This window comes from Berghia stephanieae, chromosome 7 (genome assembly GCF_034508935.2).
Source record: "Berghia stephanieae isolate SIO BIC M18660-M18661 chromosome 7, UCSD_Bste_1.3, whole genome shotgun sequence".
In the NCBI taxonomy this organism is placed as follows: domain Eukaryota; kingdom Metazoa; phylum Mollusca; class Gastropoda; order Nudibranchia; family Aeolidiidae; genus Berghia; species Berghia stephanieae.
In genome coordinates this window covers 1,903,669-1,924,448 of record NC_088366.1, presented here as the reverse complement: position 1 = coordinate 1,924,448, position 20,780 = coordinate 1,903,669, and the positions used below count along the sequence as shown (strand labels likewise).

The 20,780-nt window shown below is 36.9% G+C and overlaps 1 protein-coding gene across 2 annotated transcripts; it reads left to right on the top strand.

Annotated features, from left to right (window-relative positions):
- Positions 1–6,141: 6,141 nt before the first annotated feature.
- On the top strand, positions 6,142–20,108 carry LOC144976333 (uncharacterized). 2 transcript variants are annotated; one of them, XM_078920547.1, is made up of 4 exons: positions 6,142–6,367; positions 9,449–9,567; positions 11,959–12,602; positions 19,333–20,108. In XM_078920547.1, exons 2-4 carry the CDS (start codon positions 9,467–9,469, stop codon positions 19,470–19,472), a joined length of 885 nt encoding a protein of 294 aa, XP_078776673.1. In that variant the 5' UTR covers positions 6,142–6,367; positions 9,449–9,466; the 3' UTR covers positions 19,473–20,108. The 2 variants fall into 2 exon arrangements, with proteins under 2 accessions (XP_078776673.1, XP_078776674.1); XM_078920548.1 differs by having other exon boundaries at positions 11,980–12,602; positions 19,333–19,756.
- The last annotated feature ends 672 nt before the right edge of the window (positions 20,109–20,780 follow it).

Sequence of the window (20,780 nt, the reverse complement as noted above, 5' to 3'; positions counted from 1 at the left end):
ATACTACTACTACTATATCTAACACTTACTACTACTATACTCTATTATTATATTACCATTATTACTAGTAATATGAACATTTACACAGCGCATTTTCATAGATTTACATTGATTATAATGATAAAATAATAAATAAAATAAAATTCCTTTTATTCATCCCGTAGGGAAAATTTTTCTCTAGGTTCTATTTCAAGGGAAGACTGGAATAACCCAGGCCTCGAACTCAGTACCTTTTGGGTATGAAGCAAAGACCATCCCGCTGAGCCAAATAATACTTAAAGATAAACGCTCAATTTGTTGTCAAGGGGAAACAATTGATGTAAAGTCAAGTTTCAATGGCCTGTATATGAATTGTCCCCCTTAGGTTTCACTGGAGTCTTTTCTCAACGACCAGTAATTCCAAGTCATTCTAGTTGATGATTCTACTGTTCATTCTGCCCTCAGTCCAGTTTACTGTAAAACACTGAATGGATCGCTGTGAAAAATATTGTTAGACATTTGGTCAATTCATATGATATTTAGAATTTTATCAAATCATTGTGAAGACCATTCGGGCGTGTTAAAACTATAGACATGACCTGTGTTTACATTTTATTTTTACAAATTCTAGGTCGTTTGCCATGGCTTAAGGGGAGGTTTGGGTCTAATTATTAGGAAAATCCTTCAAAAATTCGATTTTGAGATTTTGGTGGAAAATGATATCTTATTATCCTAGAAATAATATAATTGAAGTCCAAATTCTTAAAGTAGACTATAAAGGCACGAAAAACACAGTCGAAACTGGTACAGGTAGTAAGAAATGTGTGAAAAACGGGAAGCCATTTTGCTATTTTCTCAATATGTCAGTTTTCTAAGGGTATGGGAAACTGTGTCAAACGATTCTCAGAATCTATTCAATGAAATTGTCTGAAAATTTCCACATTTATCACAAAGATAATGTATTATGTCACCATAGAGAGATTTTTTTGATAAGATTTGTGAATTTTAAATTATAATCCTAAATCTGAATTTTTTACATCAATTTTGTCATAACATTTTGATTCTCAACATTGTAATGATCTAATAAAAATTCCATAAGCTAAAGCCGTAAAATCTCTCTATGGTGACACACTATGGTACAATGTTGACAAGAGGGAAGAATATGGAGGTCATTCCTTCATTAGATTTTCTGGAACGTTTGCCACAAGATTGTTATATATTTTTTATGTCAGACCCCCAAATTAGATCGCAAAATGGGTATCAACACAGATAATTAAATTTTTTCACCATAAATGTTGTTTTTTAACGTATATTGACGATACAGAATGATTAAAATCGCCCAATATAGGTAATTAAAATTTTTTTAGAAAAGACCCAAACCGCCCCTTAAAGTTGACAATACGCTACACAAATGCTCATAATCTTTTATTATTTTCCTAAATTTGGTTCGTTTCTTTGTTTGGGGGGGGGGGGGGGGGGGGGGGGGGGGTCAGAATTCTTTGCTGATGTTTTTTTGTCATTTTTAAGTTAAAAAATGAAATGTATTTCAATTCCAGTCACTAACGGTCAAACAAGCAGATGAGACAAGCGACAAGGTATGGAGGGAGACGTGTGGCAGATAAGAAACAAGGTCAGAGGTCATTTCAGGACCGACAACTCGTACATCCACTACTGTGCCATACTTTGACAATAAACACATTTTAAAACTTGGGCGAGTTTTCTGGCCAAAGTTTTCATGTGTCACATTGTCCTACCAACACGTCACAGGGAAGCGAATTTTCATTTCATCCAGTACAAGTGACGTGCTAGGCGTACATTTTGTACTGGTGTGCTTATAATATTCATAACCGCCTGCTATCAAGTTACTTCTTCAACCTTGCCAAGCGAGGTAACTCCGTAATTTCGTCGGTCCATCCATTCAATAAAAATGATAGAATTGTTTTGTTTTTTTTTTATGTCAGAATGATTTTCATTCATATTTTTATACTATGGCCACGTGCCGAAATAAACCATTTATGACCTACATCTATTTTTCTCCCATTTATCATTTATTGTGATTCACGCCTTCCTTTCCGTATGATCCACACCTAACAACCTGGGTGGGTGGGGTTCCTGACCTCCACAGTGGGCAGGGTGGGGTTCCCTACCTCCACAGTGGGCAGGGTGGGGTTCCCTACCTCCACAGTGGGCAGGGTGGGGTTCCCTACCTCCACAGTGGGCAGGGTGGGGTTCCCTACCTCCACAGTGGGCAGGGTGGGGTTCCCTACCTCCACAGTGGGCAGGGAGGTACTTACCGTGTCTTCTATCCCTTATATCTGTTTTCCAACATGCTTTCTGTCTTTGTTTTGGAATGAGATGCTTGGTTTTGTTCTGGCTCTGGCCGGAGTCCTAGCTGGGAGGGAAACAGTCGAATGCATAGTTATTGTTTTGGGAGATGATATTTTTGTCCTTGTAAATCATCTCTCTGTTATGTATTATTATATTTGTTATTTTTAATGTATAATGAAATGTAAGCATTTGAGTGTATTCCTCTTTGTTGGATTTTGTGCTTGTGTCCTGATGAGACTTATAGATCTGGGTGGGGATCCTGACCTCCCATAGCGGGCAGGGAGGTACATACTGTGATAGTTATTGTTTTGGGAGATGATATTTTGTTCCTTGTAAATCATCTCTCTGTTATGTATTATTATATTTATTTTGAATGTATAATGTATGCATCTGAGTGTATTCCTCCATGTTGGATTTTGTGCTTGTGTCTGGATGAGACTTGTAGTAGGTGATTTCAAAACTAAGTACATTGGTGGTATGATCTTGGAATCTACATCTGATCCCTATTTGTTATCAGTTCCCCTTTGTCTTACTTTTTCTTAGGTGCTTTAATTGTAATTCTAGAACTTTTTACTATCCCATTTTCTTCCTTTTACTCTTAAAAACAACAACAAAACAGACTTATAGATGAACTCAAACTAAATACATTGATGGTATGCTCTTGGAATCCTTTTAAAAAAAAATACGATCGAATGCTGCAGATGATTGCAGCCTTCGATCGTTTTTTGTTTTTTTTTTTTTTTTTTGTTTTTGTTTTTGTTTTTGTTTTTTTTTTTTTAAAAGGCTTTTTAGATATAGCGCAACATCCACTAAACGTGCTCAAAGCGCTTTACAACGGGTCCCTGACCAACAGCAACACGTAATATAGGACGGGACATGACACCTGTCACCTGATATTACAATTTTTCCGACAGAGACAACGCTGTTAACGCCAGGTATGTACTCATTTAACACCTAAGTACGGTAAGAGAATTTTCCAAAGACTCAACTATGCGCCGAGAGAGGCTCGAACCCAGGACCTTCCGATCCGAAAGCATGTGTCATTCCACAAGACATATTGCCCAACACTGACGTCACAATTCAGAAAACAAAACGACAATCAGCAAAACTAAGCGGAAAGCGAATCGTCGTATATTTGTGCTCAATGAGACAAGGGATTCCATTGGTTGAACTATTGAAACACAACTCACTGTTTACTTGTCGGCGTCGTGTATCATGACGTCATTCATTATTGGAAGGTTTTAGATTGTCAACACGCTTCAACAGTCGTGACGTCACTTCCTCGTAATGATGCATGGTAACTTAGTAACACTGGCTCTTAACTATCAGAACAATGGCGAACTCCCTTATGGAATATTTCTCCGACGAGCATAAAAGCGTATCCAGAGGAGGAAAAAAAAACATTATAAATCTGATCATGTTTTGACTTTTACACATTCTGATCAGCGGCGTAGCCTGGTCATTTAGGAGCATGGGGCTGGATTTGAGATGGGTTGCCGCAATATATATATATATATATATATATATTATATATATATATATATATATATATATATAGAGAGAGAGAGAGAGAGAGAATTTGATGCACTCAATTATTTTACCAAAATTTGTATGTTCTTTGTAACTTGTTCATCATGCCTGGCTAAAGATAAGCGATAGCCACTGTCAATCTGTGCACCTATGTGAAGAGTAGCAACGGTTTTCATCTAGTGGTGATATTTAAATGTAAGTTAGACTTCTGATGGTTCAATGCTCTCTGTGTTAAATTTTTCAAACAGGTAAATCCACTTCTTGTCCAAGACAATTCTGTATTGCTGTTATCGCCAAACAAAATACAATTAAAAGAAAATAAACTCTTATTTTCTATTCTCACCGATAGCCAAGGAAAACGACTATACCAATCTTTATCAAATTAAATGACCGATTCTGTTTCCCGTCTTTAATAGTGAGTACAAAATCGTTTGGTTGATGGGGACCGAGACTTTTAATCAAAAGTTTACTTTCCCTATTCAAAGAACTGGTATTGATAGTCAACAGATAATCAACGTGATTCATCACAATTAATAGCAATTAATTAAAATTTTAAAAACAAACACTGCACTCATCAGATTAACACACTCAAGTTAAAAGGGACAATGGGAATTCAATATCACATGCCTGACACGCCTCGAAGAGGGATGGGTAACAGGTACAACACGATTGCCATCAATGGAACAATTAGGTCATTGTGTGTGCTGCGAGTAAGAAAGCACAATGACTCAGTTCAACGTCAAGATGCCTCTTGATGCCCACAGTCATAGCACACGGCAAACGTGAAATGCATCGCCTGGTTGTACCGTGGGAATATGGCTGGAAGCCTTCTCCACCTTTAAAGCCACACGCTGTACTGATTGGTCAGGGCACGAGTACAACTCGAGCTGTAGTAAATTCAAAGCGGTGTGATTGGTTCAAGTTTTAAGGCTCTGTAAGGGTTTTTTAACACCAGGTCAACAATGAATTTCATTGTTTGTGAAACAGAAAAATTAAAAGTGTGACTTTTTATTGTTAAATTCTTACATACTTTCAAGACAATGACGACCTGTGGCTTAGCCTTAATAGCCTTTAAGGCCCTACGCCACTGATTCTGATCACAAGACATATTAAAAGTTCTAGCCAGCATGAAGAATAAAAACTACCGATTTTCTTTGTTTAGAACCACAATGGCCGCCGTTGCCGGGCGAGTGACATCAGACTATTGAATCCAATTTACGAAAGCAACGACCGGAAACTCTATAATCAAAACTAACAGATTTATTTATGAATACTAACCAGTGAACTATCGTGTTCTGAAAAGACGCGTTTTAAAACAATTGGCCAGAAAACCCATCCCAAATATTGAGCGATTTAAATGGGGGAAAAAAGTTTCAATCCTGGGACTTTTCTGGCTAAATGTTAAAATTCCGCCTTTCACGAGTACGGCAGCTACTGGTTAATGGCGTCCACAGTGATGGAAGAATTCTCGACCTTTCAACCCAAAGGTTAGTGACTTTGGTTTGACCTCTGAACCACTCATGGTCCTGCATGTTTCCATTTATAACGAGTGTCATGTACACACGAGACCGTTACACGGTGTGTCTAATACGTCATTGGGCATTGGCGGGGGGCATGGAAACAGTCTGGCCTGGGATGGATGAGACGTTCTGGCCGATGTTCGTTGTGTGGGTCTGGCTGATGATGAATGGCGATGTATGTCTATGTGTGGGAGTCTCTGTGTGTGTGTGTGTGAGTGAGAGAGAGGGGGGGGGGGGGGGGGGGCAAAGAGGGAGAGAAATAGAATTATAGCGAGTTGAAGATATAAGAAGAGAGGGAAAGAAAAAGAAATAAAGAGAGGGAGGGAGATAGAAAGCGAGAGGAAGAGTAAAAATAAAGAGAAAGTGGGAGGCAGGAGGAAAGAATGGGGGGGGGGGGGGGGGGGGGCGGCCAAAGAGGGAGAGAAAAGTAATTATAGAGAGTTGTAGATAGAAGAAGGGGAAATCGATAGAAATATGGAGGGAGATAGAAAGCGAGAGGCAGAGAGAGAGAGAGAGAGAGAAAAGGGGGGGGGGGGATAAAGTGAGAGCAGAGAGAGAGGGAGATAATGTGAGAGCAGAGAGAGAGAGAGAGAGTAGAGAGTGGTAAAAAGAGAAAGGAGGGGGGGGGGAGCCCCCCCCCCCCCCCCCCCCCACCCCCCAGAAACGACCCACCATATTATAGGTAGTACACGATACCTGTTGCCATGGCCCTAACCCTAACCCTAACCCTAACCCTAACCTGACGGGGCGAAACAAACCATACGAAGATGACAAGGACAGACTCGCCGTCCACAATCCACAGATGACCAGTGGAGACGGTTTGAACCAGGACACTTGCAGGTCACCGACTGGTGGGGCTTGACTGGTTCTTACTTGTACCAAGTTAATTCTAACATGGATTACTAATCACGTTTACAGTTGTTGTGAGTTGTTTTCACCATGTCTGAAACACACCATCGCCGAGTCATGTGATTTCCTGTGGTTCCAATTCTGTGATATGCCGGACAGAGGTGGGTTTTAATGTTAAGGATATCAACAATAACTGTCCGTTTTTTTCCTTTTGATTGCCACCATAATATCGTATAGTAAATGTCGGTGTTCTTGAGAGTACAGATAGATCAGTTGATAGAGCATTCAATTCTCTCGCAAAGGGACCTAGATCATTCGAGGAGATTTTTTTCCGACGCCCCCTGTCCACCCAGAAATGATTGGGTAGCTGGTTTTGCTAGATCTTGGGGAAAGTACCATGCACTAGATTAACGTTTTATCTGAAGGGTATTACGGACAATATTATTATTTACTATTGTCCCCCCACCCCCCAAACACACGCACACACATACACACACACACACACACACACACACACACACACACACACACACACACACACACACACCATTCTAATTGCTGAAAACAGAGACCGCCAAATCGTCACACAAATGTTTCCGTCGGCCTTTGTCAAATGAATTGACGACTACATTCAATTTGTAAAGATACAGAAATAAAGGCAGCAACAGTAGGAGGAATGCGTCATTTCTCATGGAGAGAAAACATATTTGTAAAGAGTTATAGCGACTAAGTTTAGACGTTACTTAAAAAAAAAAATATGGATAGAAGCCTCTGACCTCCCATGGAGGGCAGGAGGTCATGTGTTGTGTCTTCTATCCCCTTATATCTGTTTTCCAAATTGCTTTCTGTCTTTGTCTTGGAATGGGATGGCTTGGATTTGCCCTGGCCCTTGCAGAAGTCTTTAGCTGAGATGGAAACAGTCAAATGTTTAGTATTAGTTTTGGGAGATCCTTTTTTTTTTCTTTGTAAATCAACTCTATGTTTTCTGTGTATTCCTATTTATGGGATTTTCTGCTTTTGACTGGATGAGACCTTTAGGTAATCTTGATTTTGTGCTCCTGAAATCTCCATCTGTTCCCTCGTTGAACCAGCCCCCTTTGTCTTACCTTTTCTCGTGTGTTTTTAATTGAAATTCTAAAATCTTTTCCTTGTCCCATTATCGTCCTTTTTACGGACGCTGATATAACCTGAATGTGTCGTAAGCGCCGCGAAACCCTGAAAAACAAAGAACAAACTTTATAAAATCCAGGGAGGTAAATAAGGGAGAAAAGATTTAAATTTTTTTCTATGAATTGTCTCCCTTAGACTAGATACCTACCCGACTACTTTGTATTCTATTTTTTTTACTCTTATAAATTATTTTATCGTATCTAGTCGACTTATTTGCAGGTCTGGTAACCAAAATTGTTATGGCCTCATCGTTCGGTTATCAGACCTGCATATGTTTGCACCAAACCTTGTGTAAATCACCCATGTAACTTTCATTTCCGGTTCCAATAAATCCAGGTTACAGATGTGGGGTTTATTTATTTTTTTATTTTTTTTTATTTTTTGGTCTAATTTTGTTTTACAACTGTAACTGTAACAATTATTTGTCTGTTATTCATAAATCGTTTGCTCCAGTTGTTTTTGTTTTTTTTTTTGGGGGGGGGGGTTTTCCCCGATATTTTACATACCTGCAACGCAAGTGCTGAAATGAGAGAGAGAGAGAGAGAGAGAGAGAGAGAGAGAGAGAGAGAGAGAGAGAGAGAGAGAGAGAGAGAGAGAGAGAGAGAGAGAGAGCTCTTATTTTCTTTGGTCAGACTTCGTGTGTTATTTACTTTTCTCGTGTTTATCCAAAAGAACTAACATTATGTTTTAATTGTCTGTAGTTTGGTATTGGGTTTCTTCATCTCACTTGGAATAATAATAATGATAATAAGGATGATGATGATGATAATGATAAATAATAATGATAATAATAATAATAATAATAATAATATATAATAATAATAATAATAAATAATAATAATAATAATATAATAATAATAATAATAATAATAATCATTATTATTATTATATTATTATTATTATTATTATTATTATTATTATTATTATTATTATTATGATTGATATGACGATGATGATGATGATGATGATGATGATGATGATGATGATGATGATGATGATGATGATGATGATGATGATGATGATGATGATATTATTATTATTATTATTGTTATTATTATTATTATTATTATTATTATTATTATTATTATTATTATTATTATTATTATTATTATATTATTATTATTATGACGACGACGATGATGATGATGATGATTGATGATGATTATTATTATATTATTATTATTATTATTATTTATTGTTATTATTATTATTATTATTATTATTATTATTATTATTATTATTATTATTATTATTATTATTAATAGGTATTATATTCTACTTCGCGTTTGCTGTTTTATCATTATTATAATGTCCATGACAAGCCCCATACACCAATGTGATACCTGCTGTCCTTTTCGTGATTTCCTTTGTCAAGGAGAGGGACGCAAATAGTTTATAACTGTAATCTTTTCTGATACGCAAATAGCTAATGGACATAATCTAATCTATTTATTTTGGTGACACAGAGACGGTAAAATAGGATAGACCCTCGAGCTCTCCGAGACTATACGTGAAAGCGAGGATTCTAACAGCCAAATTGATTAGAAATAACTTACTTTGCTAGCGTACTTTGAAAAAAAAAACCATGAAGAAAAAAAAACCCATACAGACAACAACCACAAAAAAAAAAAAAAAAAAAAAAAAAAAAAACAATCAAACAAAAACAAACCAACAATCAAAATTTAAAAAACAAATAAACAAAAAAACAAAAACATTCGCATATGTAAAATTTTGATTTTTGAAGCATCTACGAGTTTTATGACCAAAATTTTAGTTAGACATTTTTTTCTTGGTATTTAAGAGTAAAAGCTATTTTTATTTTCGTTACCTACAAGTTATAATCGGTAATACAAGTGGACATTAATCGTGGGAATTGACGTCACCCCCCCCCCCCTCCCTTACACACCCACCCTCACACTTTAACACATTCCTTCATGCACAGCACACACACACACACACACACACACACACACACACACACACACATTAATCAGCCTGATAAATACCTGGACACCACTTGTGTCGCCGCCAACATTCATTTTCTATCCCATTATGATTAAATATAATTCCAGTTTGTCCTAAAATCCACGATGACGTCATCCTTACGTCACTGCCTGGCTGTCTCCCTGCTGGTTTCTGTGACTTGGTGTGGATCCAGAGATGGAGAAAGGTTGACACCTTTTCATAACAGGTAAATTCTCTTCCCCCCCCCCCCCTTCTCTCTCTCTTTCTCTCCCTCCCTCCCCTCTCTCTCTTTCTCTCCCTCCCTCCCCTCTCTCTCTCTAATATAATATATATATATATATATATATATATATATATATATATATATATATATATATATATATATATATATACCCCTCTATTTATCTAATTATTATTTTAATATTTACCACAATGTTGGAGTCAGTCTACATCGATGTTAAAGGCCTAATCAGCCAGCGTCACGATGACGATGGCTAAAAGAACTGAAACATCGATATAGACTGACTCCAACATTGTGGTAAATATAAAAATAATAATTCGCTCCATTGCTACATGTCGAGCACTATCCGTACCATATTTGTATCCAACACGATTCAATATCTATCTATTTAATATAGCTCTCCCTCTATATATATATATATATATATATATATATATATATATATATATATATATATATATATATAATCCCTCTCCATCCCATAGATGAATCATTTGTGCCCCATCGATTCAAAATGGTATTATGACTGGCCCAGCCAGAGACCAAACACGGACTGTAAAGAGACATTTGAGATTTTATAATTCATGTCCAGTTGTGAAACTCAATCCATTTTCCTCAATAAAACTTAGAAAACGAATACAAGTCTCCTATTTTGGCCTTTAAATTCCATTTATAGCATCTTTGACCACCACGACATCTTACCGTTTCGAGACGATGGGTGACATTATGTACAACGGTCAAAGTAAAGGCAAGCAAGTGGAGCCAAGAGAGACTAAACGTTGATACAAAGAGCAATAATAATATTATTGTTGTTGATGATGTAATTGATTTTATATTTATATCCGTGTGACCGGGCTAACACTGTTTCCAACACAAAAGTCTCACGAGAACTGGAGCGTTTCCATGGCCAAATATCCACTATACTGACGTACCTAGTCTGGAAAAATCCATATTGAAAAATTTGGCCAGAAAACTCGTCTTTCAAATATCGATCGATTTAAATGACCCTCATCTTGGCAAAAACTCTTAAACCAGGGACTTCGCGACAAAATGAACACTGTTAACTACCAAGTACTCATTTTACACCCGAGTACGATGAGAGACTGAGTAAAGAGCCCTTTCCAATGACTCAACATTGCGCAGGTCAGAGCGGGATTCGAACCCTGGACCTTCCTGACCGAAGACGAGTGTCATACCAATAGACCACATAGCCGCACAAAAAGAAACTATGCAGTCATATTATTGAAATACATACTGAACAATAAAAATATAAAATAAAATATAAAATTGAAATAATTTACAAGCCCCCCCCCCCCCCCCCCCCCCCCCACCAACTAAAAAAAAAAAAAAAGCCACCTTTTCCTGTCCACAAAGGATCCCAGCCAGTCAGTTGTTGTTGTAGTTGTAATGGGTATTTTATTGGCTTAAACAATAAAACTAATACTAGAGTAAGGGAATAAAAGAAAAGAAGCGCTGTTTGAACAAGGCGTCCAACAGTTACAGAGTTTATCGGTGACATGATTTTATCTAGTTTCATTTCCGTTTAACTTTCAATTTAGCTGTTACGAAAACAGCTTCAATGACTCAGAACTCTTCAGATCGGATATTTATAGCATCCAACTTCTATCGCCGTGTCTTCATGCTTTGTATCATTTTCATTTCCCTGCCCCTCCTGCCGACAACAAGAATTCCGTTAATAAATTCCACGATATTTCCAGAACTAGGACAGAAGGAACTCGTGCCGATTTTATTCTTGAACTTGAACCATCTTAGCCGTATGTCTCCAGGTGCCAAAAGACGAAGGTTGTGTGTGTGTGGGGGGGGGGGGGGGGTATGGGGGGAGGTTGTGATCTCATATTTTACGACCTTGTAGCCTTCGCGTGTCTCTTCGGGGCCTTACGAACGGAAACATTTAGTTCCAAAGAAGATACATATTCGACTCCGGTGCTATGTCTGATGAAGGACGTTGTAAGCATCGAGAAAGGCCAAAGGTCAGGGGGGGGGGTGACTTGTTTACAAGTCTGACAACGACATCGTCTATCATAGACTATGTCCAGTCCAGTGTCAGGTCTTAACACTACACACAACACAACTGACCTCACTGTCACCGATGACCACGGACTGCATACATTATGGTCGGAAATAGCCTTACTGTCTTTGTAACATGTCAGGGATGGACGTATGAGTGGTCAAAGATGGAATTTCCCAACACCCCCTCCTCTCTCTCTCTAATATATATATACGTATATATATATATGAATGAATGATCGTATAAGGATGTGTTTATATTATCATATTTGTGCATGCGTTTGTATATCTTAATTGATAGCAACACATTTTAAACGAAAATAACATATTTCTTTCTTTTGATTCTAGTTTTCTCTGTTTTCTCATCAGACGTGGGACGAAGCCAAACCCAAGACTTCACACAATCTACCATCCCCGCCAACTACAACCAGCTCTACCACAACGGTCATTGTACACCCTATCGTCCTCTGGTGACCTCTTGACCTCACCACACCATTACCCCCGTCACGTGATCCCAATGCCTCTCGTTCTCCATACAACACTACCGGGTGTTTCTTTGGATAGATTATTGTCATCTTCCATCCACGACTTCCGGTACCTCAGACCATTCTCCAAAACAGGCACCAGCCATTTCTATCGTAGACGACGATTACGAATCCCAACTGGATTACGTCATAGGGAGGCCCCACCACCAAACGACAACGGTCGCCATCTTAACTTGAATATCCACAACAAATATCTTACACCGCCCTCACACCAGCGCAGATCCAAAGTCATCCTAAAGGACGAGCCTCCGTCAGACAGTTACAACAACAACAACAACCACTACAACAACAACAACCCTACCCCCAAGCCCACACCGTCAGATCCATCAACAGGTTCAAGTTCTGACTTCCTGGATCCCGCTAATTTCAAACTCCAGGACATGGATCTGTCTGAACTCCAGGCCGCTCTCGATTGGATTGACTCGCATGTCAAGGTCAAGGACAATGGTGGGTTTTGTTAGTTTATTTGTGACCCTCCGCCTCGAAACGGTATTAAGTCGGATTTTTCAATTTTGGGTATTTGGTACCCAATCATAGCTTATTTTATGCTTTAAAATTTGATACCAAATTTATACAATTGTGATTATTCATTGCCGAGATATGACCGTTTGAAGTAGGGAGAGTGTGAAAACCCAGTTTTGAGAAAATCGACTTTGAAGTGAGGCACCGTTTTCACGCACAGTCAAATCAATGGGTAAAGATAACTCCTTAGATACGGGCATCAAAAATTTGACGAGAATAGTGAAATTTGGCATGAGCTTAGATTATACATCTAATCATGTACATACAAATTTTTGAAACGATCCAATTATTACTTTTGTAATTATTATGTAAGATCTTCTTAAAACAAATAAAACACCTTGAAAAAAAATGCTGACAATTGCTCACTTTTTCAAGAATTTTTGATATTTGAATAAAGAATCAATGAAATAAGAATTAATAATGTGAAATTTTTGTCTTATTTAATAGAGAAAATACGATTTCAAAATGCCAAAAGTTAAAGAAGGTTTTATAATTTGAAAGTACAGTTTTGAAACTGCGTGAAGCCGGGTGGGCAGGGAAAGAATTATCAAGAAAGAGGATTAGAGAGGAAGAGATAGAATGAGAGAGTAAAATACACACACACACGCACACACACACACACATGTGAGAGAAAGAAAGAAAGAAAGAGAGAGATATAGAGAAAAAGAGGAGCGAGAGGGGGAGGGGAGAGAGACTGCATTAAGAGGACGCGAGGGAAATAGAAGAAAGATTGAAATTGAAACCTGTTTATTAGGTGTGTGTGTGTGTGTGTGTGTGTGTGTGTGTGTGTGTGTGTGTGTGTGCGTGCGTGTGAAAGAAACAAAAGGGAGACGGAGAGAGTGAGGTAGACATGAAGAAAGGGATGGAGGCCGAGCAAAGAATTGTAGGGATAGTTTAAAGAAAGCATTTTGTTACAAAGTAAGTCATAGTCAATCAACTGGAAACATATTGACCAATGAGATAGCAATTAAGGGGGGACCTGTAGTCAAAAATCCATTTTTGATTGTAATGCTAATATTGCTATTCCCTTGTTATTTTAAGGTGGTAGGAGGTCTAATTTGATGATTAACACCAAAAAAAGCCAAAAAAAATAATTTTTTTTTAGACAAAGTGAGAAAAAATAGGCTAAAAATAGACCAAAAATCCCAAAATTTCTTACAGTAATGCAGCCAAAACCAACGAATAGATCTCTTCCAAATTTACACACAATGTTTCTTACAACAAGAGCTATACCATGACGTAAAGGTTTAGCAATAGTCCTGAAAATAAATTTTTAAGAATTTTTTTTCGATTTCGGCTGAAAATTTGGCGCGGAATTACAGTAAAAATTCGATTTAAAAATTCATAAAACTGCTCAATTTTAGTTTACCCCAAAACCCCTACGTCATGGTACAAAACACATTATAAGAAAGATTCTGACCAAATTTGAAGACAATCTGATGGAAAATAATCCAGATATGAATGTTAGAAAATCAGAAAATGACGCAAAATGGAGTTTTGAGAAAACGCAAAATTTGTCTTTAATTTGATAATAAAGTTAATTTTGCAGACAAGCAAAGGAAAACATCCATCAAAATTTCAAAGTATATTCAATATAGAACAAGAAAACAGTTAAATTTTGTACATTTATCAAATTCTGAAAAAATTATGATCGATTCGCTAACCCATACCCCTAAGAAAAAATTTGCGGAAAAATTGAATGATATCAGTTTTTTACAAAAAAATTAATTTAGCGATCAAATATGCTTTATATTTATAAAATTCATCAATTAAATCTCATAAACTAATAATGTGATGTATAATTTGATGTTAAACACCCAAAAAAAACTCAGAATTTTTTAAATAAAATTTTTAAGGGGCATTATAGTTATAGGCTAAAATTAGACGTAAAACCCTAAAATTTCTAACATAGATGCACCAAAAACTAGCATATAAATTTCTTTCAAATTTAAACACAATGTTTCTCACATAAATAGCTATATCGTAATGGAAGAATTTATCAATAGTCTGGAAAATAAAATTTTTAGAATTTTTATTTCATTTTGACTGAAAATTTGGCGCGTATCGACAGAGAAAAATGAATTTAAAAATTTATAAAATTGCTAAATATTAATTTACCCCCAAAAATTCCATCATGATGTAAAAGACATCATAGAAAAGATTCTGAATAAATTTGAAGATGATCTAAAGGAAAATGGCTAAGATAGGATTGCTAGAAAATCAGAAAATGACATAAATCGGAAATTTGAGAAAGCGCAAACTTTTTTAATAATTTGACATTGAGACTGATTTTGCAGGCAAGTAAAAGAAATGATCCATCAAACTTTCAAAATATGACCATTATAGGACAAGAAAACAAGAAAACTTCATAATTTAATCTAAGTCTAAAAAATTTATAATCAATTCGCTAACGCATACCCCTAAAAAAAACAAAAAACTATAAAATTCAATTTTTTCCGTATTCAGAGATAAAATAATTTTGAGGTCAAATATGATTTATATCTTATGAATTCATTATTGTAATCACAAAAACTAATTATTTACTGTATACAATAGATTATAAAGAGATTTCTAGATATATTAAAAAGTCTCGAAATATGATTTCGTAAAATATGATATGGCGCGCTACCCTCATTTTTCAATGCTGCTTGAGAGACAAGTCATATAAAATTAGATATCTAGTCAATTTTAACTGCAAAATCAATTCTATTTTAGACAATAAAACAGCTAAATGATGCAAATAGATATAGCTCAGAATAAAAAGCAATTTGCTTTCCCAAACCCCTTGGAAATCTATTCCTTTCGCCTCAATGCAGGAAAAATCAACACCACTTGTTTGCCACCGCTTTTTTAGTACCGTAGTTCCACAAAGAGGGTTGGTAAAAAAAAAAGAGATATTTCATTAGCAATTTTTGGAAATACATTATAAGTCATTGACATAAAATGCATCTGTCAAAGAAAGACCAATAAATAAAATGGTCATCATTCACACCAACACAGTTGAAATTTCATTGTTTTTACATCCACAGAACAGAACTCTTGGCGACAAACAATTTTCTGTTATTAAGTTAATATATTCAATAGTAATTCATTTCAAATGATGTTTTATCATTTTCATTTAGAAAAATGAGTATTTACTTTATTGATCATTAATCAAAAATGTAAAGGCGCTATGGAGATTTGGAAACATTACTAACCAGTGTCAAAAAGTACATGCAGACACTCTGCTGTGCTGGCCCAGATGATGGTTTGCTGGTTGATCAGTTTGCCACAGGAGGGCCTCAACACACCTTTCCAGAATAGCCCTTGAGCCAGCATCTTTATTTATTGTCAGGACACCAGTACAGTCAACTGAATTCTTTCATGTTAGCTGTCGATGAAAACAAAAATTAAATTAAATTCACTGCAGTGAAAATGGCACATATGCCAATGCCATTGCTAAAGTTTAAAACAACAACAACAACAACAACAATAATAATAATAATAAAATAATAATAATAATAATAATAATAATAATAAAATAATAATAATAATAATAATAATAATAATAATAATAATAATAATAATAAAATAAATAATTTGAAAAAAAATTATCTAACATTGTCATTATCATTATCCTAGACATTTCAAACACTACTAAAACTGCTACCACTACAGACCTTATCATTATCTATCATAGATATTTACTCTCTCTCTTTCTCTCCCTCTCTATCACTATCTCTCGAACATAACATTCCAAACCCAATTTTCCGATATAAATCCCCCCCCCCCCCCCCCCCCCTCCAAGAAAAAAAATTGAAAAGTGTGGACGATGTATGCAGTATCAGCCAAAATAAAGATAATTACAATAACTGAATGAAAAGTATTTTTTTAAAAGGGTCCTGATCCTGAGACTGAGAATGTCTTTTCTTCTTGTGAGTCGCACGAACTTCACGAACCCTCTTGACAGTCTTGATCTTGACAAATTTGGAAACATGTTGACTGGGAATCGAACCTTGAAACATCTGATCAGGTCTAGGTTTTATCGCCTGACATGGAGGGCTGATTTTGTTTGGGGAGGGGGGGGGGAGTAGTATTTTATTATTGTTTGGCCCTGTTATTTTTCATAAAATAAAGTTAACTTGCGATAACAACGAGTGTGTCAGCTGATGCACAGTCGAACAAACACACAATCTCACAAGGCATGTTTAGTTATAAAAATAAGCAATAAATTAAAATGTGGTGTATTTCTTATGCTTACCTTGTAAACTGAGTATTCTGTGACTTGAATAGAGTGAAGAATTACCAAAGTTCATCAAAATCAACTTGTAATGCGATGAGTGAGGTCCAAAAGCGAATGAATTCATAATATTGTAAACAAAGGCAGGGACAGTCAGGGAGCGGCCATTGACGCTATCGTGGGCATTGGTCACTATTGCCACGTTCGAGGATAAATTTAGATCGGAATCATGTTTTGTTACTAAATTTAGACGCACCGTGACCTGACCTCTCAAATCAACCAATGAGAGCTCGTGACATTGTATAAATGGTATTCACTATTTGACCTTGTGATAATTCATGTTTATAATCATGATGTCGATGTTGCCAGATTGAAAAAGAGAAATGGCTAAGCTTTCCATCGATATGCGCCATGACCGGGTGGATAGGCTTTGAATAGCTGTTGTCAAGACCCAAACATTTGACAATATAGACCTTTAGAAAATAAAACGTGGATACCTACGTTATAAAACTGCATCAAAAACACGTTTTTAATTGAAAATATGAAATTTTTTTTATATTTTAGGATTCTAGAATAATTAAACTACCTGAAAAGTGGACTAGCCCAATTTGGCCGAAAATTTTTTTTTTAACCAAAAATGACTACAGGTCCCCCCTTAAAGAAATGGGCTGGTCAAATCAATCATTGCATTGTTTCCATTTTGAGTCAGATGACAGCTTGAGGAAGAGGGGTGGGGCTTATTGTGTAGTGACTTACATGAAAACATGTTATTGAATCTCTCAAGTTTTTCTTAGCGTTCCACCACATTGTTCATTGTCTAAAAAGACCCCCCCCCCCCCCCCCCCAACCCCCTTTCTTTCAGTATACAAAGAAAGCACGACTAAACGAACATCCATCTCTCTCTCTCTGTATGTATGTGTGTGTGTGTGTGTGTTTGTCTCTCTCCGCTCATCTATCTATCTACCATCCATCATCTATCTATTTCTATCTATCTATCTATCCATCTATCCATCTTCTATCTATCATCTATCTATCTATCTATCTATCTATCTATCTATCTATCTATCTACTATTTATCATTAATAGGTTTGTCATTCTATCCATCCATTTCATTTTTTAGTTACACGTATTTCCTTCGGGAGTTCATCAATTGTTGAAGGCTCTATTTATTATTCTGCTTTTGTACTTAAAATTAAATGTTTATCCTACAACAATCTCTGTAACTGTAAGATAAGGCAACTGTTGTCCTGATAAGTCTTAGCATGTCCTCTAATTTCATGAATAAAAAAAAGAGGGACAAAGGAGGACCTTCACCTCGATCACTTGCAGCTAGACAAAGAAATTATAATAGCACGTGGTGTGTATCAAAATGCACAAACACACACAATGTAACACACGCATGCTGATGTCATGAAGCATTCCCCGAGCATTATGGCCGACAGCCACAGCGCATGTGATGAGCGTTGACCAATCAGAATCATTTATTTGTAAGGTTGTCAGGGAAAAACCTAGACTTGTTTACAGTTTTTAAAGTTCATTATTGGTTGAACCATGAAATTGTGGAAACAGCCATGCTTTCTCTGAGATAGATAAAGACACGCCCTTTGCTGTGATATCTTACATCTTATTGGTGGAGAAAAAGACTCGGTATTACTAAGCCTTGGAAAGGGTGGCTCTCTGAGAGAAAGTCAACTCTCGTTTTGAATGTGTCACTGATGGTTGCATTTTAAAACTTGAAATTTATATAACTTATCGTCAATATTTATGTTGAATTATTATGTTTTCATGTAGAAAAATGATTGTAGTTTCTGAAACAACCAAAAACTGAAATTTGATAATTTTGACCATTTCCACTTTAAAACCGGTTTTCTTCGTTTTCCAAATCCCGACTTAATACCGCTTCGAGGCGGAGGGTCACATTTATAGAAGCTCCATCACCATCGCCATTATCACCATCATCATAATTACCACCACCAACACCATCATCATTGTATATTGATGCATTGTATGTATTCAGACAGATGCAGATATGCATTTCGAAACATTCAGTTTATTCATCTTTAACTCACTCAACCCTAAAACCGACTATATCCGTAGTTAACCCTTGATACTTTTACCCCATGCCTATTTATTACACTTTTCTAAGACAAAATATGGGTGTAGTATCAAAGCTAATGTTTTTAGTTTATACGTGTTAGTGATAGTTGAATAAAACTATACCTTATGTACATGCTCATTTTTAATACATTTTTTTTCCAATTTTGAAAAGTAGCAAAAATCTCTAGGATTGAGTGGGTTAACTTTGACATTGAGTGTCTTCTACAATCATCATAATTTTCATTATCATCAAACCATCGTCATTATCATCACCACCGCCATCATCATCATCACCCCAACCAATAATAATCTCCAGATTACTCTATCCATCACTCACAGATCCATCAGCTTACACAGGTTCTAGAGTCCTGGTACTTCTTCTAAGAGAGCAGTGCTTCCGGTTACAGACTTCCAGTGATCCGGACATTGATGTATTTTGTCAACGATTCAACAACAGGTTCCGATCCATGCTTTTCTGAAATCCTTTCACCATATACAAGTACCCAGTACAAGTCCTTGGTGAGAAATTCAAAGGCGTTTTGGGAACTTGACACCTAGAATCGTACCAAAATCTGTGATGGTGTCAGTGTCAGTGAAGATTCATGGGAAGCCCGTTGTCCTTGTCACAGTCAATGGCCCCGTCATATTATGACGCACCGATCAGAAAACAGCTTTTGTGGCGAACAATGTGTACTCGATCGCAGGTCTGATGACCAAACGCAAATGTGGAAAGGGAGGAAACGACGACGCCTTGGGAAGGGGGGGGGGGGGGGGGGGGGGAGAAGAGAAGGTGATCTCTCTGATTCAATTACACGAGGTGTCACAATACACGGTTCTGACTCTTGTACAAGACAGCTCGCTCAGTGTGTTCGTTGTATACAGTCATATTTTATAGTACATAGAAAATAAGAGCGAACGACATAAAGGAGGAGGAGGAAGAGGAAGAAGAGAAGAGATAAAGGGAGAGAGTGTCTGTGTGTGAGAGAGTGTGTGTGTGTGTGTGTGTGAGAGAGAGAGAGAGAGAGAGAGAGAGAGAGAGAGAGAGAGGGGGGGGGGGGGGGGGGGGCTGCATCGTTGTTCAATATTTGCCAATAAATTATGTTACTGTTTAAAAATGAGAACATCTTTGAATATTTTTTTGTTAGTTGTAGTTGTAAACTACTTGTGACAGTTACACTACATCAGCCTGATAAAAACGTGTCGTAGGAAAAGTCAATATAATATTTTAGACGTAGAGTTCATTGGATCAGACATCAACGTTCCTTCCCCCTCTCACCCTGTAAGCAGGGGATCTAACTAATACTATGTCTCCCCCCCCCCCCCCCCCCCCCTCCCTCTGTCCTAATGGGATCTCAAGTGTAATCAATCTCCATGCTTGTCTGAAACTCGCCCAGAAGTTCCACCACCATCCAGACACAAACAGTTCAGTAAGGGTAAATACTAAACGTCTGTTTGTGTTAGTGGCTGAAGAAGGATGTTGAGCCCAAACCATTCCATGGTTAGTAGTTCATCTGTTCCACCCTCACAAGATCCTGGTCAAAATAGATCCACTCACACCCAAAAATGTTTACAATATGTGTCCAGTCGTCTCAATAATAGGGTATTTTGTCGGGATGACCCTGATGGCCAAACCAGAATTTCAAGGTTGACCTTATGTATGACGTTCGGGTGTAAGTGTAGGTTGTAAGGTGATTCCTACATAGAAGAGACTTGACCTTACGACTATGTGTGACGTTAGGGTGTAAGTGTAAGGTCATTCCTACATAGAAGAGACTTGACCTTACGAC